Below are 27973 nucleotides of genomic sequence, written 5' to 3'. Positions count from 1 at the left end.
GCTCGCTCGCACGCTCTCTCTCTTTCGCTGTCTCTCACAGGCAGATTTATGGTCAGCCCAGGGCTTCTCATTGGCCAAACGCTGACAGGCCTTGATTTAACGCCTCCTCTCATTGGCTGAGCTTGACAGGCCGATTTACGAGTCACTCTACCATTGGCCAAACAGCCTTGGCCCTGATTTATGGCTCAGCGGCTGCGGGGAAGGGGGGGCGCAGCTGAGGAAGGAGGATGCCCCTCCCCTCACCACCGCTTCCATCTCAGTCTCCCCTGCTTTCTCCTCTTTCTCGCCCTCCCCTCAAGGAACCGCACTCACTGTACCTGTTCCTCCAGTCCCCTCCTCCCTTCTCTTTCAAGCCTCGGGAGAATTGGGGTACGGGTGGGGGGAAATCCGAAGTCGAGGATGGGAACTGGAGGGGTAAACATGGGCAGGGGAGATATGAGGGGGTAGGGGTAGGGTGACAGTGGAATAGGGAGAGAAGATTGAAGAGGGAGAGAGAATGAACCTAAGAGCAAAGGGGAAACTGAGGGGATCAAAGGGGTGATAGGAAAAAAGGAAGTCTGAAGAAAAAAGGGAGACTGAGGGACAGGAAGAAGGGAATCTGAGAAGAAAGGAGAGACTGAAAAGACAGGACACATTTGAAGGGGCAAATGGGCTGAAGGTTGGGAGGCGGCGGGAATCCGGGAACTGGGAGACTTCTTTTCAAACCTCACTATCCAGACTGAGTAAGGGACTGAAATTTCCCTTCAGATAATGGCTCTGAAGAGGAGGAGGCTTAGAGGAGCAAAGGCGCAATAGAGAGGTGAGAGAGAGGGGCAGGGAAGGAGAACTGGAAAGTAATGGCGAAGGAAAGGGGGAGAAGGATGGAGAACTAGTGGAGAAGACAGAACTAAAGCGGGGTGGTGGCAGTGGGGGGCTGTAGTGAGAAAAGACTAATCTCTAGAGGAACTACTGAGTGAAATAATGCCCACTCCTCCTCTCTAAGAAGACCCATAGGCGCCTGCATGGGGACAAGTCTGGCGCCCCCCCACGCCCACCCCCACCCCTGGGATGCTGGGATGTTCTACTTCAAGGCTGTGGTGGGCTCCCTTGTCCCTACACCTCACTCCTCCCCCTTGCCCACCTCCCCCATTAAATTTATGAGTTCAGGGCTGGCCTTCAGGAATTAGGAATATTTATGCTTCTTTGAGAGTGAGGTTTGGAAGGTGATAAATAAGGGGCCATGGTGGGGGGGGGTGCAGCTGGAGCTCCTATTTTTAGTGTGGCCACTTTCCCAAGACCCCCACCCACCAGTTCCCTCTCATCCTGAGCCAGAGTAGGGAGCACTGAGGGAGGTGGGGAATGGGTTTCAGATATCAGGAAGGGGATTTGACTACCCTGGAGAGCCCCTCAGAGGACTGCAGATCTTTGCAGCAGAAAGTATTGAAGGCAGATGGGGGAGGAACTTTCCGAGTATCCTGGCATTCTTATAGCCCCTGGAGTGCAGTTACAGCATTTCTGCAGAAGATGGAGAGAAGTGGGGAGAAGCCAGTTTTCCCTCTGCCCCCCTAAGGTCAGTTGCTGAGAAATAGGGGAGAGGAGCCAGGAAATTCAGAGGCAGGTTTGTCTGGCATGTCACCTCCTTCATAGGGAGAGGAAGATTTGAAATCCCCCACCCCCCACAGACCACAACCTGGGTCCCTGGGAAAGGAGGCTAGGAATGTGGGGCTTAGGGCACCTCCTAGGAGTCTCAGCCTCCACCCCCACTGCTGGCTGCGAATTAAAAACAGCCAGTAGTTCTTGATACTCCCTGCCCTGGGCCTCCAGGAAATGAGGGAGGGAGAGAATCTATCCTGTGATCCACATGCCTTCTCCAGCCCTAAGCTCCCAGAACCATGTGTTTGTGACCCCCACCCCAGTCAGAGGGTTTGTTCTGGGCTTGGCTAGGTAGTGAACAAAGATAGGAGTCAGTGGGATGGTGGGGGTGGGGGGTGTCTAAAGAGAACAGAGAGAGCTGGAGAAGAGCTGCCCCCCTCCCCACACACTGTGCCCTCCATTCACTATGGCTTTAGCAAGGATGGCCACGGTACATGCATGCAAGTACACACGCTGGACTCTGCTGCCTGGAGTGGGAGAAGGGAGGGAGAGAAGGGTCTAGACTGGCCCTTTAAGAGCCACTTAGGGTCAGAAAGCCTGGGCTACAGAGAGGGGAAGGAGCTGATGTCAGAAGACGGATGGGCAGTAAGATGGGGATTGATGCTAATGGGGGAGTTAAAGCTAAGTACCCAGACACTCAGAGGGCAGAACTGCAGATCTGTCTTCCTTATGCTCACCCCCCCACACACCAAACCAAGGCTGTAAATCTGCCTTCTCAATTGGGGGAAGGGGGAGTGAGGAAAAACGAGATGCTCTCTTTTCCCTTTTCCTGTTTTTTCCTTAACCTGTGCCATCCCCACCCCAATTCCTTTGTCCTCTCCCAACCCTCTCCCATAACCCTTTTCCCCTAAGATTTCCAATTTTCGACTTTTCCATCAGGAATTGAGGTAGTAATTTCAGCTTGTAGAAGGAAACCACAAGAAGGTCTCCTTTACCAAATACTGGATGGGAATGGGTTGGTGGGATTGTGGTGTGAAGCCAATAGGCTAGAAGCTCCCATTTGCCTCAGTTTCTCTTCCTTCCACCCTCTTTTCACTTAGAGGTAACTCCAGCAGCTTCCTCCCAGGGCAGTAAAGGTAGGAAGTAGGATGCTGGGTGCCAGGAGCTGGAATGAGTGTGAGAGCTTCAAAGTTGGGTTTGTGGAGCCCTCTGACACACTGAGATGCTAGAGGGGCTAGTGGGCCTTCAAGGGCAGCTAGGGAAGCTGCAGGAGCTGTCCACGGAAAGATATATGGTTTGGTTTCTCGGAAACTCCTGGATCATACTGTTCCCTCTCCTTGACCACATACCCCGCCTGCTGAGTAGAGACAATTTCGGGCCAATAGTCTATTTATTGTAAAGGCAGGGTCCAGCTGCTCCTCATACCTCTCAGGAGGCAGTTGGGGATCTCAGGGACGAAGGCCTTCTCAGTAGCGTTGGAACTAGCAACCCTTGGGGAATTCTGTGTCTTCCTTAGGTCCAAGCACGTCTTTCAGGACCCATAACGACATTTCTCTCTCTCTCCTGGCAGTCAGGGCCTATTCTGGACAAGTCCTTCTATATTAAAGGAAGTCCCTCTCTGTCTCATCTGTTGCCATGCTAAACCTGAACTCCTTGCTAGTCCTGGAAACAACTACTGCGTGATTGCTCCCTGGTTTCTCAATCCTCCTCAGTATCCATAAGAGAAAGACCCTCTCTTCCCTCTTCCCAGGTTTTTGTTCAGAGGCCTAAAATCACCTCAAGGCCATCATCTCTCTGTTTCCTAAGTCTTCAGGGACCAGAGAGAGAACAAGGCCAGAGTAAGAAAAGTTGGAGGTTGTAAGCCAGAGCCATTAGAACCCAGCCTCCCAGCCTCCCAGCATCTGGCCAAGCACTCCCTCCCATCCCAAGGAGGTCAGCCATTGCCCTCAGCCCTGGTCTCTGGCTGCTTCTCTGTCCTGATGATAAATCCTGTCTTTGTCTCCCCCTCCAACCCTGGGCCCCAGGCGCTGGGGGTCAGAGGCTGGGGGAGGGGTCAGCGTGGAGCGGGGAGAGACACAAGGAAAGTGGGAGGAGAAGATGGACAGGAGCAGCTGGTGAGCAGGCACTGGGGGTGGGCAGCGAGGGGATGGGGCCTCTTCTCTTGATTCTACAGATCCTGACTGCACATTCCAGCAGGCCAGCATTCCGAGTAAGCAAGTCAGGATTCTTACAATGTAGAAGTACCTTGGGAATGACCCCCCGGGAAATCAGAAATAATGGGGGGTGGGGGTTGGTGTGGGGTGCTTCAAGGAAGGAATGAGAATATTGTGAGAATCAAACTTATCCCCACCAGACCCATACACAATGTGCTGTGCACGCACACACTGAGACAGACAGACAGACAGACACACATGCATGCGTACATCCAAGATTTATGGCCCATCAGCATGACGGAGCCCAGGAGAGCCAGCCTGTCCCTGGGCTGGCCGTCCCCAGCTGCCTCCTCTTGCTGTGACTTTCCCATCTCCATCTTTCCATTATTTTCTGTTCCCAGGCTTACTGCTCTTTCTTGTGTCAGCTTCTCTCACTCTCCCAGTTCATTAGGCTGGCTTTTCTGCTAACTCCCAACCTCTGCTTCTTTGTCTCTCAGTCACTTTTTCTCTCTCACTCTGCTTCTATCTTACTCCCCACTCTCCCATTTCCTTGAACTCTCCACCTGTCCTGCCTCTGCTGCTCTTCAGACCAACAATTTCCCGGTACCTCAACTGCCACCCCAGAGCCTCAGAGGGATGGGAAGGAGAAAAGAGGCTCTGAACGAGGACCTACTTCGGTGGCAGGTCTTGGACCATACTGTGTTACGTTATGGGATGGAAGGGGGGACAGGGAAGCCAGATGACCAGGAGAGAAGCTCAACTAAGGGAGAAAAGATGAAAGAACGGAAGAGAGAAAAGATACGGAAGAGCAAACACTAAGGAGAGGAGGGTAAGAACTAAGGGTTCCCTTTAAGTGTATTTTGGGTCAGTTTGAATGGGAGGAGCTGAGGGGCATGTCCTGAGTCATAGCGAGACACAGAACCAGCAACAGGATCTGCAGACCCAGCCAGAGAAAGATGTGATGTTCACCAGGCAGCCACGGTTCTGGGTTCTCTTGCCTATGTGAGGTCTCACAGACCTCTTTCTCCTCTGCAGACAGTCTTAGAGTGCTGGTTCCCTCCCTACTTGTGTCCTCCTCCCGTAACACCTCCCCTAGCCACCAATGCAAATGACATCAGCTCTGGCTTGCCACTGTCCTCAGCCCTGCTGATGTACTCTCCCATGGGTGAAAGTGAGGCCAGTCACCTCTGTTCCACCCATTCATTCTCCAGCCCAGGAGCTGGGGCTTATACATGCCAGCACCCCAGGGTGGAGTAGGAGGGGGCTGTACCAGGAAGCCATCTGCAGAACACAGTGGAAAAAAAGGGGGGGGCCCTGGGCACCAGGGGGAGGGAGAGGAGCTGGAGGGGGGCACTTGAGGAAGAGGGGCTGCAGCACTAAATCACTTTGTGGGGGGCTCTCTCTGCCTGAGCTCAGTGGGGTGGGTAAAGGATAGACATTTGGGGAGGGGGAAAGAAGAATGGGGAATCGCCACATCTGGCAGGCAGGTGTCTGGCACTGTTCAGGCTCCAGTCACTTTCCCAGCCAAAGGGGAAGAAGGGGTGGGGAGGAGGGGGCTTCCCAGGGTCCCCTGGGGAGAAGGGAAAAGCTTACAAACAGAGACCCAGAGGCCCAGAATCAGACGGAGACCAATGGAGGGAGATAATCAGACCCTGCTCCCCAGTCTCTGCTTTAGGGTTTGCTCATAGCTGTGAAAGAAAATTGCTGGCCAAAGGTCTGGATAGGATAGGCCACCAGAGTTCCATTCCTCGTGGGAAACAGAGAAGGCAGGGAAAGTTCAAACCAGGCAGGCTGGGGAAACAAGCTCAGAGAATTTCAAGTTTGAGAACTGGGTAGAACTCTATTCTCCACCTGGTCACTGATCAGCCACCACCACCCTCCTCTACCCCAGCTCTCACACTGACATGCCCTCCCCAGTCAGGGTCTGTACTGGGTATTAAGTAGACGGTAAGGCTGGACACTGCCTCTTCCCCATCTCGACAGGCAAAAACAAAGATCCCTAGCCCTCATCCAGCCCCCTGTACCCCAACTTTCAAGGCAGGACTACAGGGCTGATAACCCAAGCATTTTCTTTGTTTTCTACCTGCTGAGGGGGGATTCTGGGCCAAGGTGCCCCACAGCTGATGAGCTGTAATTGCCAGGTTCTCATACAGCAGGCAAGACCAGACAACTCGGTTTCATGTCTCCATGCTGGAGAGGCTCTTCCCACTCCTTTTACCTTCCTTCCCTCATCCTTTCCTGAGGTCCTAATGTGGTCTCCTGCTTACTCCTGGAATTGCAGGCCCATCTTAGGAGCTGTGGAGGTGACTGAGGAGACCCTTCAAAACTGCAGTGCAGAGGAGGGCTCCCCACGCTCCCCCCTCCTGAAAATCCTGCAGAGGAAGGGGGAAAGAAAACCAAAGCATTCTCCTGTCGCCGCGGCAACCATAAAACCCCCAGCTAAATCCATCTTGTGAGCTCACCGCCCCATTAAGATGCAGGGCCAGGCTCCGCGCCAGCCCAGCCACATTCATTTGTGCGAATAAAGGTGGAGGAGGGGGAGGGGAGCAGGCTCTGGAGGGACGGGGAAATGGCGAGAAGAGGTTATTTACACCACCGTCCTGACCTTCTGGAGCAGCGCTGGCTCCGATAAATAACCCGCTCAGCGCCATTTCAGAGCAGGAGTGGGAGGTGCGGGAAGGGAGCAGGGGCTGAGGAGAGCCCCCACGCAGGTGCGCGTCTCCGGGTTACTAATGGCTGAGGCGGGAGCAGGCAGCTGGCTTTGGGGTGGTGGGGGGGAGCACTCAGTTCCCTGGGACTCCCACTGAGAAAATACCACCCCTACCCCACCCCTGGCGCCAATTTCCAGGCGAGGGGACGGAGGGATGCCAAGGAGGCAAACAGCCCCGTAAATTAGGGATGGGGGGATGGAATGCCGGGTAGTCTCTGAGGTAGGAGGGAAGAAATATTATAAGATGGGGAGCGATGGGGGGTGGTGTTGGAGGAATAGAAGCAGCTGCCAAAAAGAGAGGAAGAGGAACAGAAACATCACACAAAGGCAGTTTGGAAAAAGAAATCTGTTTTATTCCTCTTTGCACAGAACAGTATATGAAGGTGGCTATCTCCTGACTCCATACATCTTGGACACAAAAATGCTCCCTCAAATATGCCCAGTTATTCACCCCACTTCAGTCTTGGAGAACTGGCAGTTAGTGGGTGGGACAGAAGGCTTAAGTCTCGGGAAGGTTTTTCTGAGACATTTTTGTGGAAAGTTTCCGGTCAAGGGGAAAGATTAGACCCACGAGTGGGTGTTCCAACCTCCATCTTCCTGGGGAAATCCAAATCCCAAAGGTTTTCTGAGGGAAGGGACCACTCTCAGCGACCTAGGGAGGGAAGGAGCACAGACCTACTGCCTGGATTTAAGGCTGAGGCAGAGAGAAGATAGGGTTAAGCGGCAGAGGTTGCAGACCCAGGGCAGAGGAGGGAAATGCATGTGGAGGAGTGAAGGGGACACAGCCCAGAGGCCCAAGTCATAAATCCCACCCCTCCCCAGTTCTGAGCAAAAACTCTTCTTCCCAAGACTAAAATGGAGTTTTAGTTCAGGGACTGGCTCTGCTCCAGGGCACAGCAAGGACAAGCCAGGCCAAGATCCCATGGGTAGGGAAGGTGGAGAGTCAAGGTAGTGGACCAGGAGACGGACGCGCCTAAAATGAACACTCACAAACCACAGTGGTTTTGAAGCTATAAGCCAGGATCAGGCTAAAGAATGCAGCTGTGACTGAAAAACAGAATTTTATACGCCCTATCCAATAAAACTTAAATCCCTGCTTCTTCCATTCTGTCCCCAGCCCATGAGCTGTTCCCAATCATTTTTCCAAGGCCGCGGAGGACAGGGCACTAAGAAGGGATGGGAGGAAATGCTGAGGCCAATTAAGTGGGGCTGTAGCTTGAGACTGGATATGCCACCCCCACTCACCCTATGGAAAAGAATTCTCTCTCTCCCTCCCCTTGCTAACATATGGGCTGTTGAGATGAAGGCCCAGTAAAGGCAAAGGGAGGAAAACGCTCAGCACATTCTTTCTCCTGCTTTGATCTCAAGTGTAACTGCAGCAAAGGGCACAAAAGTTGAGAAGAAAATATGTGGGGTAGGAGAGTATGAGAGCATAATCCAGTGTAAAAAGGAAAAGGGTGCTTCCCCTACTCTGCGTTTAGAATCTGCTGGAAGTTTTACTCCCAGACTACAAAAAAGTGAGAAAGGATAGGAAGCATACATTGGAGTTTGGGGAAGCAACCAGACAGAATGGAGATTTAAGGGTCCCTTGTAATCCCCGAGATGACCCTGAGAGCATCAGTTGGGGGACTGGATGAGAAGTCACAGCAGCCGTGTGGATTTTTTGAGGGGGTGAGGAGCCAGGAACAGTGAGGTCTTCACCGAAGGAGTGACCACTTGATCTGTTCTTTGGCTGACTGCAGCACCTGCAGGGACAAGGGCGGCAGTTGAGGGGCTTGCTGGGGGGCAGGGCAAGGACAGAGATTGGGGCTCTCCTTCCCCTCACTTGCCTTCCCTGTCCTTAGAAGAATGGCAAATACAAAATCCCCAAGGGTAGAGGGATGGGAAGAAGCTCTCTAAGGCCCTAGAGGATAGTCAGTTTGGGAAATTCCAAAAAAATTCAAATCCACTGGGGGGATGAAGAGAGAAGAGGTATACCTGGGAGGAGAGAAAAAAACTGGGGGTTACTGGCCATATGTTAGAAAGGAGGAGTTACCACATCCAGATGGACTTCTTGGTGAGAATTCCAAGTAGATAGAAAACAGAATCCCTCCCTTGCCTCCCACATCAGGTAGACAAGCTATCCACAAAGTAGCAGGATAGAGCTGTAAAACCTGCTTTACTCTAGAATATGCATTTCCAGCCTAGCCCTCATTTGAATAATAAGAGAGAGAGAGAGAGAGAGAGAGTGTGTGTGTGTGTGTGTGTGTGTACGCGCGCGCACGTGCACACACACAGACCATCTGCTTAAGGCAAGCCTCTGCTGGGGAGTAAATCACTGAATGAGGCATCAGACAGGGAGGGTTTGAAGGGTACATAGCAAGGCTGACAGCCACTGTTCACAGGAACATGGGATAGGAGTTGGGTAGGTAGGGAGTATTTGGCTGTATGAGTCCCCAGTTCTCTGGGGACTAGAGCCAAGAAAAATGTGCCTTCAGTCTCTGGACTCATTCAAACTTGGGCTGGGGTGGAATGCTCGTCTAGCCTCTTTACTGGTCCAGTCCATGTGGAGAGAAAGACATACCTGAGACACGGTCTGCTCCGTAAGGGGGACATCTTCGCCCTATGACACAGAGAGACAAACATTTAGCATGAGAGGAAGGTGGGGTAAGACCTGACTGAAGTCAGTAGTGCAGAAGGAAAAAGTGGTCTTTTAAACTGAAGCAAAAGGCAGATGCCTGACTTCTCAGTCCCTTCTAGGTAGTACAGTCACAATTTTCTTGGCCAGAGAGACTGTGAGCAGAAAAGGGTCATTTCATCCATCCTCTGTTTTAAGGCAGTAGGACTTCTTAAAAGATTTATTCCATTCCAAGTAATCAGCAGGTTATCTGATCCTCAACTTGGGGGTGGGGGACCTGATTCCCTAGTCAGAGAAGACCTTCCCTGAATATCAATATCACTGGGGAAAGGATGAGGGGGAGCCAGGGGTAATTTAATGGATCCCGCAAGGCCTGATGGGTAATGACAGCATGTTAATTTGAAGAAATAAACTGCTGCAACAGCAGCCTGAGAAGGGGAAGGCGGGAGTGGGTGGTGGGGGGGAACCCTCTCTCTTGCCACATAGAGACATATGTTAGAGGAGAAGATTAAACTATGCAAATGGAGCCCAAGGCAGTTAAGGGAGAAGATTTCCCATTACCCGACACTGTCAGCCTTCACTCTGTGGAGGTCAGAGCTGGGACATTCTATGAATGGGGAGATTTGCTTTGCTTAAACATCTCTGCACCCCACAATTTGCCAATGGGTTCTCTCTATACCCACCATTATCTCCCTAGCAGACTTGGAGGCATCTATGATTAACTCAGAGGCCCCTTTCTGATATTACTACCATCAAAAGAGGACTGAGGTTCTCGCAAATAAATGCTTCCTGAGAGAGAGGTGGTGTCCTCAGACTTTAAGACAAGGAAGACACATCCCTGACTCACCAGATTGGGATCCATCCCCAAAGGAAGTATTAACCAACCTCAAGTTACTTTATAGTTTCAGAACCATTAATATTAAAGTTTCTTTTATTCATCTTTGATTCAATTAAGTATGTATTAAATGTCCCCTCTGTGAAAAGACTATATGAGATGCTAGGTACCAGGTAAGGGGCAAAAATATGCTCCTTCTGCTGCCCCTCTTTGAGACAGCGAGAATTTGAAAGGAAAGGGGAAGGCTCTGTGTATTCTATAAGCCCTGACCTTTAGATGCATTTAGCAGGTATTGCCCTGGAGGGTGAGTATATGGGGGATGTAGGGGAGCACACTCCTGCTTACCCTTAATGCCACCCGGTGTACCACTTGCTGGGGATCACTCTCTAGGATCACCCTAAGACAAAGAAGAAACCATCATTCACTCTGTCCTGAAAGACAAACTCCTTCATTATGGGGATACTCTGGGCACTCAGGCCACTCGCCTTAGGACAGAGGCAATTATCCCACTCCCTTACCCGAAATCCAAGGAGGTCCAGGCAGGTCAGAAAACTCACCCTCCATCTACGATTTCATCCACAGCCAAGAAGAGCCCTTCCATGTTCTCCAGCAGAGCTCGCTTTTCTACATTTTTCCTGAGTCCCCAAGAGAAGAGAAAAAAACAGCCCGTGTATAAAAGGAATCCTAGGACATTGTCTGAGTTGGAGATCCAAAACTAGACCAATAAAATATCTGCACCAACCACACACACTAAAAAGTAAATAAGTACTTTCTGGCTTATCCACTCTAAACTTCTTCTTATTCTTGGTTACTGAATAAGTATCAGGAATGTCAGGAAAGAGATTTAAAAAATACAGGCAATTTCTGACTATTCAAGAGTTGATTATCCAGAGCTAGTTTCTTCCCTAGCTACTGTAATGTGGATACTGACACTGCTCATGAACACGGACATCAGTGAGTGGAAAAAAGAAAACAGCTAAACTCAATCTGGAGGTGGCAGGACATGGAGAGGAGTTGAGTGCAAATTCTCTTTGCACTTAAGCTCTGACAAACCTTCTAAGCCTCTTTCCGCTGCCCCCTTCTCCCCCTCCCTCACCAGCTCTTCTCAGGCCTTGAAAAGAAGCCCAACTAGGGGGCTGGGAACAGTCAGGGCCCTCATCCACCAGCCTTAGATCCGGTGGTTGTGCACGTGGCCAGTCACATCCGTCAGTTTGACTCTTTCACTAGATCACCGAAATGAAGTCTATTCATTCACCTGGCTAAGAAATAAATCATCCCCTTCCTGAGGAAATCTGAGCCATTCGGCCTGCTGATTTTGTGGGGCTGAGAGCGCCTGCTGTTCTGCTCCGGATGGCGGATGGCTGTCTGTACTGGGTTCACTTGGGAGCTGCTGGGGGAATGAAGTTCAGACTCCTGGATGTTTTCAGGAAAAGTATCTTATATCTCTTCTGTTGCCCATCTGTGTGGGAAACAGAGGGCTGCTAGGGAGGTGGAAAGGGAAGAGAGGGAAAATGGCATATTCTTCCTGTTCTAAAGAAGGGAAAACCTATGGGCTAAAGTTAAAAACTGAGAATGTTACCTCCATTCCCAAGGCACTAATGTTACATCTGGGACATTTTCCTATGCTTGCCCTTTCCTACCTTCTAATGAAGTCTAGGAAAGCACCTTACCAGTGCTCAGAACTCTGAAAGAGCCACTGGATAATAAGAGAGTAGAGAGACATTGTTCTCTCCCAGTCCCCTTTCTTAGGAGAATTATCCCACAGGAGGGAAGTACTTTCCATCCAGTCTCCCCTATCAGTGCGAATTACTCTGAAATAATAAGCCTGACTTCTCAAGGTAAATCAATTCCCTGGAGCCTCTGCTAGTTCCCCCCACAAACCCCTGGGCCTGATGAATAGTGACTTTATCTCCCAAACAGATGTCAAGAATGGCCTGCTCACCTCAGCATCTGGCTCAATGAGTCAAAGAGGCAATTCAGAACAGCCATGAGCATCAGCTGTTGGGAAACAGAAGCAGCAGAAGGATAAGGTTCAAGGCCCTGAAAACTGTTACCTGAACACAAAACCCACTAATTCATTAAGCATCAAAATACACAGGCTTCCACAAAAAACAAAAAGCATAAGGGGGAAGTAAGAGCAAAAAAGGAAGAGGACCTGTGGTTTCTCACAGAAATAAATTCGGCTACACAATCCCACAATTCGAGGTCTCTCTTTGACCAGACTGTTCAAACTTTCCCATCACAGTCCTCTACATGTCTTTGCCAACTGTATATGTGTTACTTGGTATCTTAGGTAAAGAAATCATTAACCAAACAATAGCTAAGGCCAGAGGGTTAGTGGAAGGAGCATGGCCTTTGGCATCAGACAGATTTGGGCTAAATCCCAGCTGAGCCATTTCTAGATGTGTGACCCTGGAAAAGTTATTAGGCTGAACCATAAGAAACTGCCACTTCTGTAGTTCAACAGTGGTCATATGCAAGTAATTTCATATCGTTCCTCATGGTTTGGTTTCCTCAACTACAAAACAAGGGCACTAATGCCCACAACTCACAGAAGTGCTGTAAGATTTTTTTTTTTTTAAAGATTTTATTTATTTATTTATTTGTCAGAGAGAGAGAGAGAGAGAAAGCGCGAGCACAGGCAGATGCAGAGGGAGAAGCAGGCTCCCTGCCGAGCAAGGAGCTCAATGTGGGACTCGATCCCAGGACGCTGGAATCATGACCCGAGCCGAAGGCAGCAGCTTAACCAACTGAGCCACCCAGGCATCCCAAGATTTTTTTTTTTTTTTTAAGATTTTATTTATTTGACAGAGATCACAAGTAGGTAGAGAGGCAGGCAGAGAGAGAGGAGGAAGCAGGCTCCCTGCTGAGCAGAGAGCCCAATGCGGGGCTCGATCCCAGGACCCTGAGATCATGACCTGAGCCGAAGGCAGAGGCTTTAACCCACTGAGCCACCCAGGCGCCCCGAAGTGCTGTAAGATTTAGGTAACAATGCACCTTACAAAAGATTTAAAGTAATAAGAGCTTCAAAAGAACTGGTTCTCTCAAACGTTTACTTTTGCTTCAAGTTATGTGGGGGCTTATTTTTACTTATCTTTTCTCCTAGACGTTGCTACTTGAGGTAAGTAGCTTTTCCTGTGCATAGGAAACAGGTTAAGACTATACCCACAGGCTTCTCAGGCTGATCCATTCAGAATGTGTTGCTTCACCATGACCCCAAATGTTGGCTAACTGACCCAAACTCAGTCAGGTATGGACTCTGCATAGCAGGAGGAAGCATCCCCCCAAACCTGACCAAATCTCAGGAATCCATCTATAAGGGATGCCTAGGTGGCTCAGTGTTCGACTCAGTTTTGGTTCAGGTCATGATCTCAGGGTCGTGAGATCAAGCCCTGTGTCAGGCTCCACACTCAGCACAGGGTCTACTGGAGATTCTCTCTCCCTTTCCCTCTGCCCCTACCCGACCCCACCACTCCCCATCGTGTGTGCACGCATGCATATTCTTTTTTTTTTTTTTTAAAGATTTTATTTACTTATTTGACAGACAGAGATCACAAGTGGGCAGAAAGGCAGGCAGAGAGAGAGGAGGAAGCAGATTCCCTGCTGAGCAGAGAGCCCGATGTGGGGCTCGATCCCAGTACCCTGGAATGATGACCTGAGCCGAAGGCAGAGGCTTTAACCCACTGAGACACCCAGGAGCCCCTCTCCCAATAAAATCTTAAAAAAGAAAGAAAGAAAGAAAGAACAAAGAAATCCATCTTTAAAAACACTATACAGCAAAGGCCACTGATACATGTTAGTATGTATTAAAATATATATGGTGTCTCCTACATGGAGATAAAAGAGCAAGAGCAATTTCAGGGGGCACCTGACTAGCTCAGTCCGAGGACCATGCAACTCCTGATCTTAGGGTTGTGAGTTCGAGCCCCATGTTGTGTATAGAGATCACTCAAATAAATAAAACTTAAAAAAAGACAAAACAGGGGCGCCTGGGTGGCTCAGTGGGTTAAAGTCTCTGCCTTCAGCTCGGGTCATGATCCCAGGGTCCTGGGATTGAGCCCCATATCGGGCTCTCTGCTCGGCAGGGAGCCTGCTTCCTCCTCTCTCTCTCTCTCTCTCTCTCTGCCTGCCTCTCTGTCTACTTGTGATCTCTATCTGTCAAATAAATAAATAAAATCTTTAAAAAAAAAAAAACAAAAGAAAAGAAAAAAGCAATTGGTGAAAATTTCCACTCTAGGTTGATTTCTTTGCTATGCCATGTTTGTGAGGTCAGCAGAGATCTCTGACAACTTCATTAGCCCAGTCAGAAGCCAGAGCACTTCTAGGGTCCCGATGCCGTACTATGCCCTGCTTATGGTTTAGGAAGTGGGATCAGAGATAGCAAAGAGGGGTGGAATTCTCACCTCATTTTCATAGGAGCTGCCAATCACATAGAAATAGAGATCGATACTGCTTTTGTATACCACTGTCAGGCCTTCCAGGAGGGCGATTTCACCTGGGGGTGGGAGAAGGAAAGGTGGAAACAGTGGATAGCCTGAGATAAGAAATTAGGATAGAAGGAGTTACCGTGGGCATCCAGCTGTTTGGGCTGAAGTAAGGTAGGTCATAATAACGCCCAAAGACCAAAGTTGACCTGCTTTTTTCTTCCCCATGGTAGCAGAAGAAGGGAAGTACAAACTTGGGGAAATTGAAGTGTATCTTCTCCTCTAACCACCTCCCCACCAACTACCCTTATTTCCCTCCTTGTATATGAGACAGGATACTAGTCGATCCTTCGGAGGTGAAAATGCAGAGCGGTCACCTTTACAGACTTCCATTTACCTGCCCTAATGGATGCGGTACAATAAGCAGAGCTGCAGTTAAATTTGTCAAGTGAGGCTCATAAATCCAGGGACTAGACAGGTAGCTAACAGCCAACCTTCCAGCACGGTATTCCCGCGTGAGGTACACTCACCTCCCCATTACATTCCGAAGAGTTTATTATATGAGGGGAGGAGGAAGACAGAGAAAAAGGAGGCAGTCATTTTATCCTTTCTCTGCAGCCCTGCTGCCACCCCCTGCCCGCCATGGTTCCCCCAACACGGGGAGCAGTGAAAGGAAAATGACCTACTGTCAGTCCGATGGGTCTTGTTGAAAATGTTCTTCTCAAAGGCCTTTTGCTCCTTGACACTGGGGTACGTGTCGTCATAGTACTGGTCAGAGAGAAAGGAGATGGGTTGGGTCATTAGAGCTGGGAGCCCAGAATGATTAGTGTCTGTGTTTTGCCCTGGATCTTGGATTTCTCTCCTTCAAGGCATGGGGTGAGGGAAAAATACTGACATGAAGAAGGAAGAACTATGGAGGTAGGGAATGGCTGGTGAGTAAGCAAATATAAAAAAAAAAAAAGAAGAAGAAGAAGAAGAAACAAAAAAAACAAAACCCTTTTAAAGACCTTGCTGTAAGCATGCCCACCTCACATTTCTAAGACTATAGGGGCAGAGGCCTGCAAGCTCTATGATGAAGCCCTGCCCCCGTCTGCATTCCAGGATAGCAATCCCTAGATGAAGTTCATCAAGTGCTCCCTAAAAGCTACCCAAGTTAGGGAGCAGTGCTAGGGAACATAAAAAGCACTAGAAGCGCAGAAGGCTTCTTTCAGACCCTCACTCACAGTATGAAGCCGAGGAATGGGGAAAGGCTGCAGAAACCAAGGCAAAGCCTACCCAATCCCTCCATCTTAGCTCTCTTTTCTGCAAACTGCAAGAAGCAGGAGACAATCTAGCACATTGCTGAGCCCACTCCCAAGCCCTCCCTGGCACGGGGTGGAGATACAGGCTGCTAAATCGCTCTGCTCTTTAGGGGCTAATCCGTCGCAGTCAGCTGAAGACCTATGACAGGTCTGGCATTTAGTAACTGGATAACTGTTTCAAAAGGTGTCCTGCATAGTTACATCCAATTACAGGGAGGAACAGCTGGTGAATTCTAAACTAATCTCTACCTGCTGATTGATTTATGCTGTGCTCGCCCGGAGTTAATACACCAGGGACAGAAAAAATTTCCACAGGAGGGGGAGGATATGGAGGGAGAGGAGAGGGGTGTCCTTTCCCCTCTCTTTCAATAGACCCAAAGTTAGAAACACCACACAGGGATGTCAGGAGGTAATAAGCTTGGTGGTGACTGTAGACCTAGGGCTGGAACCCTGGAACTACAAGAGAATTCCCTGGAAAAGCCCAGGCAGGGCAAAAAGGCAGAAGGAAAAGGGACAGGAGTGATGGGCACAGGCAGTCTGCTTCTCACACCCAGGCACTGTACTGTTCAGAAACCAAGGTCCCCAAGCTTTTCTCTGATCTGATGCTGACAACAAAGGAGGTCAAAATCTGTGAGACGCAAGTATGGAAGCAGGGCAACTAAGACACAGAAGCAGTTTGGGTTTTACCTGGAGTAGGCACAGGAAAATGGAAGGATTCTCAAAATTATAATATCAAGGAATATGAGATAATAGGAGCAGTCCCTAGATCCAAATTTCAGCGTAAGTCTTTGTTTTGCTCCTAAATGAATTTCAAAGGGAATCTCACCTTGGCAAAAAGTCGATCTCCATCATTGTCCAGAATCAGGATGGCTTTGACAGTATACAGGGAAGGTTCCTGAAGAGATATGAACATAACCTTCAGTCCTGAAGGCTCCTGCCACCACTGACAAACCAGATACCTTCCCCTCGTCCCGCTGAGGCTGCAAGGGGATACAAAGGTGCCTCTGTATGTCCCCTATCCCAACCTGGTTAGATTTAGGCAATTCCCACCGAGAATGATCAAGTGGTGCATGAACTGAATTGAGGGAGGGGCATTTCAACAAAGGACTCCAAAGCAGCATCAGAGAAGCAGTTTCTCTGAGCCAGACATACAGAGGATTTAATCAAGGTAGGTCATGCTGTTATTTCCAAATATTATGCTACCATTATTTTCCAAATTACTCTCCCTCCATGGTCTCCCATGCACAGGTAGGTATGGAATGTGACCATATTAATTAATAGGCACTGCACGAGGCTATCTGAAAATAGGGTTGAATGCCCTAGTGTACTTTGAAGTTTCTGCAGTCCCAATGCAGTAGCAATGCAGAGGCATAAAGCAAGCCTTCCCTAAACCACCCACACACTGAGCAGAGGGAAATGAGCACACATACATGTGCACACACTCATGCACACAGACACACCAGTTCTGAATGCAGCCCAGTGAGACATCCATCTTCCAAGACTTCCCCTATGATCCCAATCCTTCTACTACACCCCCAACCACTACCACTTAACTTACAAGACATAAACCAATCTGATTTTGGGGGGAGTTAAGAAGTAGTAAGAAGAGGATCTAAGAAGCCTCGAGCCTAGATATAATGAGCAGGAGAGGAGTGTTCTTTTACTACCCAAAATCAAATTTTGAGGATAATGGCTCTCATAAAGGAACCACAGCCTCAGCCTTAACGGTTACACTCAAACAACCGCAAAACATATCACTTTGCAGAAGCTCCTCTACTCCTGCAACTCCTAGGGAACCAGCTAACCAGGAGACGAAGAGGAAGGAAAGGGAAGCAGTGTTATGTGTATGGAAGGTGTCTGCAGGCTCAGATTTCTTGAATTTCTTTCTTTCTTTTTTTTTTTTTAATATTTTTTTAGTAGGCTCCACGCCCAAGGTACTTACAACCCCAAGATTAAGAGTCGCATGTTCTACCAACTGAGCCAGTTGGTGTCCCTCACATTCCCTGAATTTCTAATCAACACTACCTACCATTGATATCCTTCCCTTGTGCTATGAGAAAGGGCTGTTGCTTTGCTGCCTCCGTTTCCTGGCCTTACTTAGGAAACCCACAGTCCTCACAGGGGCTAAATATAATCTCCAAGCATAAGTCTAATAAAGACCCAAGAGTGAGGATAAAAGAATTATTGCCAAGGATCCAGAAATTGCAACATCTACAAAGGTAAACTGTCCCATGAGGCTCCAGGAGGTTTATGGTTCCATGCAAAGAACCAACCCCACCCTCAGGGAGTTAAAAATGAGAGTATTGGGAACCCAGTCTTTTGACAACAGGGTGATGAAGAATGTAAGCTTCCCCCCACTTGAATTCTTGAGAACAGCAAATTTTGTGTTTTGTTCACTGATTTATGCCAAGTGTTCTAAAGATTGTGTGATATACACTAAACTTTCGGTATTTGTTAAATGATTATGAGAATTAATGAAGTTTGAGGATAAAGTAAAATTTCTTGAAGCAGTAAGCATCTAAGGGACCCTCTTATAATGAGACTTCCAAATACAAGGAGACGTTCTGGTGTGGCCATTCTGAGTGATCTTACTACCAACTTCTCTCTCCTCTGATAAACACTCCTTAGAGATGCTCACCCTATACACATTACTCCCTGAAATAAATACTCTGTCTCAAACTAAGGAACTGTGTCTAGCAGAGGGAAGTCCCCTAGAATATCATCTAAAAGGTCACAAACAGAGAAGCTTTCCTAACTCCTATACCCCACAGAAAGATCTTCCCATAAAGCAGGCACAATTCTATAGCCACTGGATCCTCAACGCACCAAAAGGGATGCACCCATGGGAATGAGTTTCCTTAATGAGGAAAAGAAGCCCACAGGGAAGGAAATTTAGAAGAGATCATTTTTCCTCAACCTTTTCCCTGGAAATCTTTGGCTCTGTTCCTCTCTCCACATTCACAGGAACCTTGGAGAGATTCCTAATGGTTTAAACTGGGCATTGATCTGGCCATAGGTAACTGGTTCTTGCAGCCATTGAGTCTGGCATCCCTAGAAAGAATGGGATGGATCCCAAAGAAAAGAAAAACCCTATAGCCACGGCCAACTAGGAGAGAAACAATGCCCTTTGTGGCCAACAGGGTAGAAGTGCCTAAAAACTGCTGGCAAAGAAACAGATCCCTAGGTTCCACTCCTAGCTTTTCTCAATGGCTTCCTAGGAGATGCTATCAAGGAAAGCCCCCAAATAGGAAGCAGAGCTTACTGGGAAGGATAAAAGACAGGCAAAGGCAGGCAGGCAGAAGAATGATCTGATTTACTACAGTTCTGAAAGAGGTAAGAAGGCACTAGAGGAAAAAGGCTGGTCATTTCAAACTTCCAAAGGGATAACCACCCTAAACAAAGCCAAGAATTTAGGCATGAGTCTAAATGCTGCTTTAATTCTCCACTCTGCTACAGCTGGAGCCGGCAGCTTCTCCTTTACTTCTCCTGCCACCTCCTGACTACTGCCGGTTCCACTTCAGCTGGGGGCCTTTACCTCACCAGAGTGGGGAGGCCAAGAATTCCTCTTTTAGCATAAAACCAGCCAGTTTAAAGGCCCCAGAAGCCATTACTGATAATGTAATTTCATGTTAAGTTTTTGCAAAGGGTAAGTTTATAAATAACTCCCAGCTATTGAGAAATGGGCCTCCTGGACAATGGACTAGGCTTGACCTTGTAATACATTAAATGCTGATTACTGAAAAAGACCCTACAAGCTTAGGGCCATGTTCAAAGGATTTAAAAGGTCTATTCTTCCCTCCCGCTCCCGAATGTGTAGCTGCTAGAAAGCTTTCGAGACAAAGTTCTGTGATGCACTGACTTTCAGAGAGCCACAGCCTGAGTGTATAACAGAACTTCACCTCAAATGCTAATAGTGCCTGGAAATGATATGTAGGCAGACTGGTTTGTGGGAGGTTGGGTGGCTCAAACAGATTTTCTTGTATGTTTTTATTATCAAGAAAACGAGACTGGGCTCCTCAGGAGAGTTGAAACAACACGTAACAAGCAACTAGCCTGCTGCAAAGGAGTCTTTGATCTCAATCAGAGGCTTTCTGAAGCCTGGTGAAAAACATTATCTCCCAGTACCCCGCCCCCAGCACAGAGGGGACTAGAGGGGGAAGTCATTCCTAGTGCTGCCCCCTGTGGGCCTTTGAATGACTTGCAGGGCTTCCTCAGGATTATAGCGGGCAAAAATATTAAAAAGGCAGCTCTGGATAAAAGCTCTTTATTTGTGTGTCTTCTAAGTCAAACTAGGAGAGATGGGCTCTGAAAAAGCACTGAATGAAGTCAGTTCACAATGTATACAGTAAGAGGGCACTCTGGGTAAGATCATGGAATGCCACCAGAAGAGGATGGGGGGGGGTGGTAAGTCTTTGCAGCAGGCAGACAGGGTATTTGAGGGCTAAGACTGGTTACTTTATTTAATTCATGGGGGTGGGGGCGGGGAACACAGCCAAGAAGGCTTTGTGGAGTTGGAGGATGCCACTCACAGAGCTGAAAGGGCACAACTAAGAATACGGTTGAGATTCCTAGAAAGTTCCTCATTTTCCACTTATAAAGAAATCTTTATGGCCATGCCAAAAGTAGTACCCTGCTTGGCAATAGGTTTTGAACAAGAAGAAACAAGATGTCCTTCCCTCAACCCTATTTATAAAGTAAAAGCAAAACAGTATAAACTAGAAGGAAAAATTCCTAGATACGACTCCCAGGTCCACGTAGCTAAGCAGGTATTTTGCTCCCTGATTCTGTGCCAACTTCTTTAAAATGAAAAGCTCCTCTGGGGTTGAGGGCTCCAATTTGCCACCTCAAATGAAAAGAATTAACTCAAGGATTTGACAAGGAAGCATAGTTCTTATACATACCCAAGGTTTGCTTAGATTCAAGCACAATTCAGGAAAGACTAGAAGCCACAGGTACCACGGAACATAACCCAGATGTAATGAGACCAAATTCTGGCTATAAAGAGGAAACTGAACACAAGTCTTAGGAAGAAAGAAGTGATGTGAGGAGGAGACCAGTACGAAGAATCTTCCTATCTGGCATAGATAAAAATGTGAAAGCACAGTCACTACAAAGAACTCATACGCTACAGGAGAAAATATCTCTAAACTCCAAAACCCCTTTATTATAATCTGGATCAGCCATTAATACAAATCCTACCTTTCTGTGGGACTCTGCTTCTTCACCAGAGAAATGGGAGAGGCCTGACCTAGATCAGTTAAAGTTAATACCTTAAGTTACAGAAGACCTCTTTGATAAGCTGATGAAATCTAGGGACCCCGTTCCCAGAAAAATACACATTCACAAATTTTTATGGTTTCAAGGAGCTCAGAATTAAATATACTTTGTGAGGATAATAAGATGGTGTGGAGAAGGGAGGGAAGAAAGGGGGAAATGAATGATACTTTTGTAAATCACCCCCTCTCCTCTGCCTGGTACCAAATAGTGATTTCAATAAATATGTTTGGTCTTCATAAATTAATGAATATGATTGAGAAAACTAACGCAGCCAGCAGGGGGAGCAAAGGTCAGCACCTTTCAATGACTAAATTTGGTGGCTGTGAGGAAGGACAAAGGTAACCAAGCCCAAGCCCTTCAGGAATGCAAAATCTCAGGTCCTCTCTTAACATTCAGAAAGCCGGATGCCTGGCTGGCTCAGTCGATTGAGCATGCAACTCTTGGTTTCAGGGTTAGGAGTCTGAGCCCCACAATGGGCCCAGAACTTTTTTTTTTTTTTTAAGATTTTATTTATTTATTTGACAGACAGATCACAAGTAGGCAGAGAAGCAGGCAGAGAGAGAAGGGAGGAAGCAGGCTCCCTGCTGAGCAGAGAGCCCGATGCGGGGCTCGATCCCAGGACCCTGAGATCATGACCTGAGCCGAAGGCAGAGGCTTTAACCCACTGAGCCACCCAGGCGCCCCGCCCAGAACTTATTTTTTTTAAAAAATTCTTTTTTCAGAAAGGCTATCTGTAGAATTTTACCCCAGGGGCCACATAGTCAATTCTCCAACTGTTATGAAAGTGAAAGAATTACAGAAATGCAGGACAAAGCAAGCAGCACTGGAAAGAGGAGTTGAACAAGCAGAAATCAGAGTACTCCACACCCTAGGCCTGAGAGCAACATTAGAACTTCCTGCCTTCCCAGTTCGGTAATCCAAGAGCTCTCATTTAAATACCACTCGGTAAAGGGAAATATCAAATAGAACTAGATCCCTTTCTGCTGAGTTCTTGGTTATGATGTTTCATGCTATCTGTGCCCACCCCCAACCCCTGCCCAACATCTGCTAGTCTAAGAGAATGAGTTGACAGCCTCTGTGTTCATCTTTCAGTCTATCAACCCAAAATTCAGAATCACACCCCAAGGAATAACTGCGATCCTCTGCCCCAGTTTGTCTCCCTCTACTAAGTCCACAAATAATAGAAAAGGAGTTGAAGAAAATTGGTAGAGATATCCAAACGCATGGCTGTAGGTGGAGATATCTGCCTTGACAGTGGGAGAATTAAAGAGCCACATGGGAGACATGCGCTTCACCTGCTGCCTGAGACTTAGGAGACACAGCAGGAAAAACTTCTGAAGAGATGGACGTGGTCACCACCAGAAGACAAATGCTAGGAAATCTAAGGATAAGAGAACTCCTCTAATAATCCGATCTGAGAGAAAGGCAAGACAGAATGGGAGAGGGCCTCTGCCAATACCAGAATCTTATAAAGTGCATGGACTTGACCTCCCAATCCATCTTCGTCAGCTGCTTGAGGGCACTCTGCCCTCCGTCTTTCTAATTACTCTACCATAAGTGGATAGGTAGGCACTGATTCTTTACTCCTGTTCTATCCTTTATTTGCTTCTCAAGTTTCCCGTTCCATAACTAGTCGTCTTGTCAGTATCCTAACTCTAACCAAGTCATGTCAATGGAGTAAAAAACAGTAGCAAATATCTAGATGAAAAAGACCCTAAATCTGCCACTAGGCTCCTTCAAATATCTGGATAATTGCATTCATCCTCTGCCTCACAGGGAAGACCTGGCTCAAAGATCTGGCCTTCTTCATATGGAGAACCCCTCCTCCTCTTCTGACCGTGTGACAGCTCCCCTAGACCTTTGATATAATTTATACCTTGCCAGGGACCAACTCTTTCCCACCACTGTGAAGGAGAGGGAAAAAATATATATAAATACGTCGGAAATCTATAACGAGGTCTTCTTGGAGGGCAAGACATGGAGAGAGTTAGAAGCAGCGTCAATTGCTCTTTGGGGGTTTTAGTTCAAGCCGAGGTCTGCTTCCAGCAATCAACCATTAAAACAAGCCGGCCAGAGTAACAGAACAGTTTATTCTGATCATTTAATTTGAAGTGTCAATAAATTAAACTTCAATCAATTAAACTAGGTGTGCAATAACCCAGATGGACACCCCGACACCAACATAATCACAATAAAAATTTTTATGGCTGCCAGGGACCTCACCGGGGGCAGTGCTGGCACTGCTCGCGCCCTAGCTGAGAAATATATCTCCACAGTGCAGGAACAAGATTGCTTCTCCTAACGAAATGGAGGGGCCAGGCACCAGCAAGGACGCAGCTGGGAGAGGGGCACAGGGGACTGCCAGGAACGAGATGGGAGTGCTTTGGGGGCTTAATGTAATTGATACCTTTGCCCAGAGCAGGGGGAGGGGGCATTTAGGCCAAGTACCTCTACTGTTAGTGCCAAAGGAATTTAACAAAAGCCCCATTAAGATGATTCAGGAAGCGAAGGCCACAGAGCAATATCAACCTTTAAGTCATTGATGTATTCTGCATAGTTTCCTCCTCCAAGTGCACACTCTTGTGCACTCTGGATGCCCTGATTTTTGAATGAGGCTTAGAATTCGGGATTTGGCCATTGTTTTAGAATAAAAAACGTTACTAAGGGGAGAGAAAGGATAGAATTTAGTTGGAAGAACACTGGAAAAACACTCAGAAAGTGAATCTATGGAGGATTAGGAAAAATGAAACCTATGAGGAAAGATTTAAGGATCTAGACTGCTAGAGTAATTCAGCTATGAGAAAAAAAGGTAAAGGGGGAAGGGAGGAAAAGGATAAGTCATTATCTTTAAGATTTCATTGGTTATTAATGGAGAATGGTGACCTGCAGAGATCTCTCTACATTCACAGCTAAGAAAGGGAGAACCAGCAGAAAACAGCAGGAGAGAGGAAGCTGAGTCCAAAAATGCAGGCTGGAAGCACTATAAAGCACTGGGAAGAGAAGGTGATGAAAGGGTCTCTTTCCTTAGAGACTACAAGAGGACCTGACAAAAATAAGACAAATCTGCTCCAAACCTAGAGCCAGATTACTTAATTCAAGAAAGAAATGACACCCACTGTAAAGTACCTAAATGAAGGGAAACTACTGGTATTTAGAAATTCCCATAATCAGATCAAATTTCGGTAGATGTTTCTTCATGACCCCCTCTAGATTACCCTTCCCTTCTCAATATCCTATGGCTCTGTGCCTTGTAGAGGTGAGGATGGAAAGATAATGTACTTTGATCAGTTTTCTCCCGAGGTCCAGCCAAACCAGGAAACAGAAATGTGAAAGGAGGGGCGCCTGGGTGGCTCAGTGGGTTAAGCCTCTGCCTTCGGCTCAGGTCATGATCTCAGGGTCCTGGGATCGAGCCCCGCATCGGGCTCTGCACAGCGGGAAGCCTGCTTCCCCCTCCCTCTCTCTGCCTCCTTCTGCCTACTTGTGATCTCTGTCTGTCAAATAAATAAAATCTTAAAAAAAAATTAAAAAAAAAAAAAAAAAAGAAATGTGAAAGGAGAAAGCCAACAAGAACTTTACAAGGTGTCTACCCTCTTTAAGGAGGAGTCTGTTCAGTATTATCACAGTACAGTAAGCTCTAGTTCAGTAGAAAGCTAAGGAAAAATCCAGGTATTCCTCATACTTTTCACAACAAAGATGGCAATTTAAGTAATCAGATGCTGCTGAGTAAACAAGAAGAGGGGATGAGGTTAAAAAGGACCAATGCTGAAAGGTGATTCTGAATCCGTTGGGGCTAAATTTTGTGGGCCAGTTTGTGAGGGTAGAGAGAGATAAAAATTTAGCAAGTATCACCTAGATTCTCAACTACAGTTCCTCATCTGAAGCACTGAATACTGAAAACTACTTAAATGACTGCTTTTTTTTTTTTAACTTCTCCCAAGGATGGTACAAACTAGTACCATTGTGGATACAGAGAAGTTGATTCATTATATTAATGAATGCCTTAGGGCTTAATTCTCTCCTAGAACTCTGGTTGAGAAAAGGTTGGAATGGTGAGAAATATCAAATTCCTGGGGTGCCTGGGTGGCTCAATGGGTTAAGCCTCTGCCTTCAGTTCAGGTCATGATCTCAGGGTCCTGGGATCGAGCCCCGCATCAGGCTCTCTGCTCAGCGGGGAGCCTGCTTCCCCCTCTCTCTCTGCCTGCTTCTCTGGCTATTTGTGATCTCTCTCTCTCTGTGTCAAATAAATAAATAAAATCTTTAAAAAAAAAAAAAAGAAATATCAAATTCTTAACTGAGACCCAAATATAATGAAACTGTAAAAAGAAAAAAAGGGGGGGGGTGCCTGGGTGGCTCAGTGGGTTAAAGCCTCTGCCTTCAGCTCAGGTCATGATCCCAGGGTCCTGGAATCGAGCCCCGCATCGGGCTCTCTGCTCAGCAGGGAGCCTGCTTCCTCCTCTCTCTCTGCCTGCTTCTCTGCCTACTTGTGATCTCTGTCTGTCAAATAAATAAATAAAATCTTAAAAAAAAAAAAAAAAGGAAAGGGAAAAAGAAAAAAAATGTTGGAAAGAGCTGACATAGAGGAAGGGAAATACTAGTTTAATATTATAAAAACTCTGGAGACCAGCACACATACTGATACCTATTAGTACTTTGTCCCCAACAAAAACTTTATATAACTGATGTTTAAAAGTACAATTCTGCATACTGAAGAGGTACAAAGTCCATGATGAGAAAACCTGTAGTAACATGAAAGAGACTTAGTCTGGGAGGATGAGGAATCAAAATTTAATCCTCATTTTGACATGTGCTTCCCTGAGCAATCCCTTTTCCCTGTAATTTGGTTCCCCCTAACCCCATTACATAGATTTCTCATGACAAAGAATCAGTATGGTTTTAAAAGCAAAGTTCAGGGGTATCTGACCAGTTTAGCAAGAATCTGTGAAAGTGGCATCTTAGGTACAGATCAAAATGGATATAAGATGCAGATTGAAACAGACTTCACTGAGGAAGCAGAGACTGAAAAATGAGGTAAGAGAAAATGTGAGACTTTCACATAATACCTCCTTCAACTCACCGCTACACACAGATTCCTTAAGAGGGCTCCCCAAGTATCATGTTCCTCAGCCCTATACCTCTAAGCAGGCTACCCCGTAAACAGATGTAGGGAGCATTTAAAAATTTTTTTCTAAAAACTTCCGAAGAAACCAACTCCCTGGAATTTATCTGTCTCTTTTAACTGGTTAAGAATACTGGCTAACTGCCTGATACAGAAAATATCTTATTAAAAACTACTCAGGGCATGGGACGCCTGGGTGGCTCAGTCAGTTAGCCATTTGCCTTTGGCTCAGGTCATGATCCCAGGGTCCTGGAATTGAGTACCACACTGGGCTCCTTGCTCAGCCAGGAGCCTGCTTCTCCCTCTACCTGCCACTCTCCCTGTTTGTGCTTTCTCTCTCCCTGACAAATAAATAAATAAAATCTTAAAAAAAAAAAAAAAAAAAAAAACCTACTTAGGGGGTGCCTGGCTGGCTCAGCTGGTTGAGCCTGTGACTTTTAATCTCTGAGTCACAAGTCTGAGCCCCACACTGGGTGTAAAGATTACTTAAAAAAAATAAAAATTTAAAAATTAAAAGAAAATCTCAGATTTTTAAGCTTGCTGCCTGAACTTGACCAATCCATACAATGAGAAGGAATTATCCCTATCTTTGCCATTTTGAAAGAAATCAAACTTGTTATTATTCTCTTTTACCTGATGAAAATCTGAATGTGCACATATATTAGACTGAAGGAAAAAATACAAGAAAACTTGTCTTTGGAAAGAGCCTGGAATTCAACTCAATCAAGGAGATTGGGAGCTAATACTAATATCCCAAACTGCAAAACAGAGCACTTTAGAGAGAAATCCTCTAGTCCAGTTCTAAAGGAGTAATAGTATTTTATTTGTTTCAACAAGCAAAAGGGATCCTATGGGCAAGGAATCTATAACACCCTTTGGCCATCAAAATTCTCATATAACCAAGGAGAGTTAGCATCCCAGATCCTGCACTAAGAATTCCTAAAGTCTTAGTGGGAGGAAAAAAAGAACAAAATAAGGAGTCTGGAAAAATATTCTATAATCCACGCTAACTCTATCACGTATTCCAGAATTTTGACAGAATACGTTTACCATGACAAAACTACACAAGGGGGATTAACAGGAGACTAAAGTAAAAGGAAAACCGTTTTTGGAAGAAATGTAACGTTATTATCAAAGGAGAGTCAAGCTGTGACAACCATGAGGAGAACCCTGTGATGACAAACACCTGCAGTCTATTCTTAGAATTTGGGGCTAGTTTGAAGGTTTGGAGAAAGTCAAACCAGGCTATCATCCGTAACGCTCAGAATGAGGGGGAACCTAAAGGACCTCGCTCCAGTACGCCTATGATCCTACACAACCTAAGGACTCCATGTGCTCCCTCCAACTTTCCACGGATTCTGCCCTCTCCCCGGAAGAGCTTCCTACTCTAAACCGAGGCTTTCGTTCCTACAGTTTCTATACTAGGCCACACACTTATTCCAGGGACTGGCAAAAGCTTCGGTCCGCGAGGACTACCCGGAATTCCCCTTTCAACCCCCGCCCAGTCAGGTTGAACCCCAACTCCCGGCCCCTCTGGACACCGCAGCATCTCGGCTGCCCCTCCGGCTCCTACCAAAATCAGCGCCTCCATCTTGCCCCGCAGCTGGTGCCGACGTGGAGCCGCAAAAGCAACACCGCCGCTGATTGGCCCCGCGTCCTCATTAGACCCCGCCCAGAAGTAGGATTATTGGGCTATATCGTAAGAGCTATCTCTCTATTGGCCAATCAGTGTGCTAACTTGCCTGGCGGAAGCAAGGTGTCCAGCCAGAAAGCGCAGGCACTTGATTGTCAGTTTAAGCACTCAATAAAACGCCAAAACCTCACGGTTGAATGGGGCGGGAGGGTCAGTGGGGCGGGGTTGTTTCCATGGGGAACAGAGGAAGCGATTATTAATTTTCAATTGGCAGAGAGGAGAACACGTGATATCGCCGGCCTGATTTAGCAACTTTAATCCGCACTCCCTTTAGG

General features: G+C 47.1%; 1 protein-coding gene across 1 annotated transcript; it reads right to left on the bottom strand.

Moving 5' to 3' along the window:
• Positions 1–6766: 6766 nt before the first annotated feature.
• On the bottom strand, positions 6767–27660 carry COPZ1 (COPI coat complex subunit zeta 1). The gene is made up of 9 exons (XM_080811344.1): positions 27579–27660; positions 16439–16507; positions 14998–15079; positions 14291–14382; positions 11830–11885; positions 10445–10522; positions 10233–10284; positions 8999–9037; positions 6767–8180 (listed from the first exon to the last, which is right to left on the bottom strand). The coding sequence occupies exons 1-9, from the start codon at positions 27594–27596 to the stop codon at positions 8133–8135; spliced, it is 534 nt and encodes a 177-aa protein (XP_080667470.1). The 5' UTR covers positions 27597–27660; the 3' UTR covers positions 6767–8132.
• Between the last annotated feature and the right edge of the window lie 313 nt (positions 27661–27973).

This window comes from Martes martes (assembly GCF_963455335.1).
Source record: "Martes martes genome assembly, chromosome: 8".
NCBI classification, from domain to species: domain Eukaryota; kingdom Metazoa; phylum Chordata; class Mammalia; order Carnivora; family Mustelidae; genus Martes; species Martes martes.
Note: the sequence above shows the minus strand (reverse complement) of the source record. Positions and strands in the feature narration are given on the sequence as shown.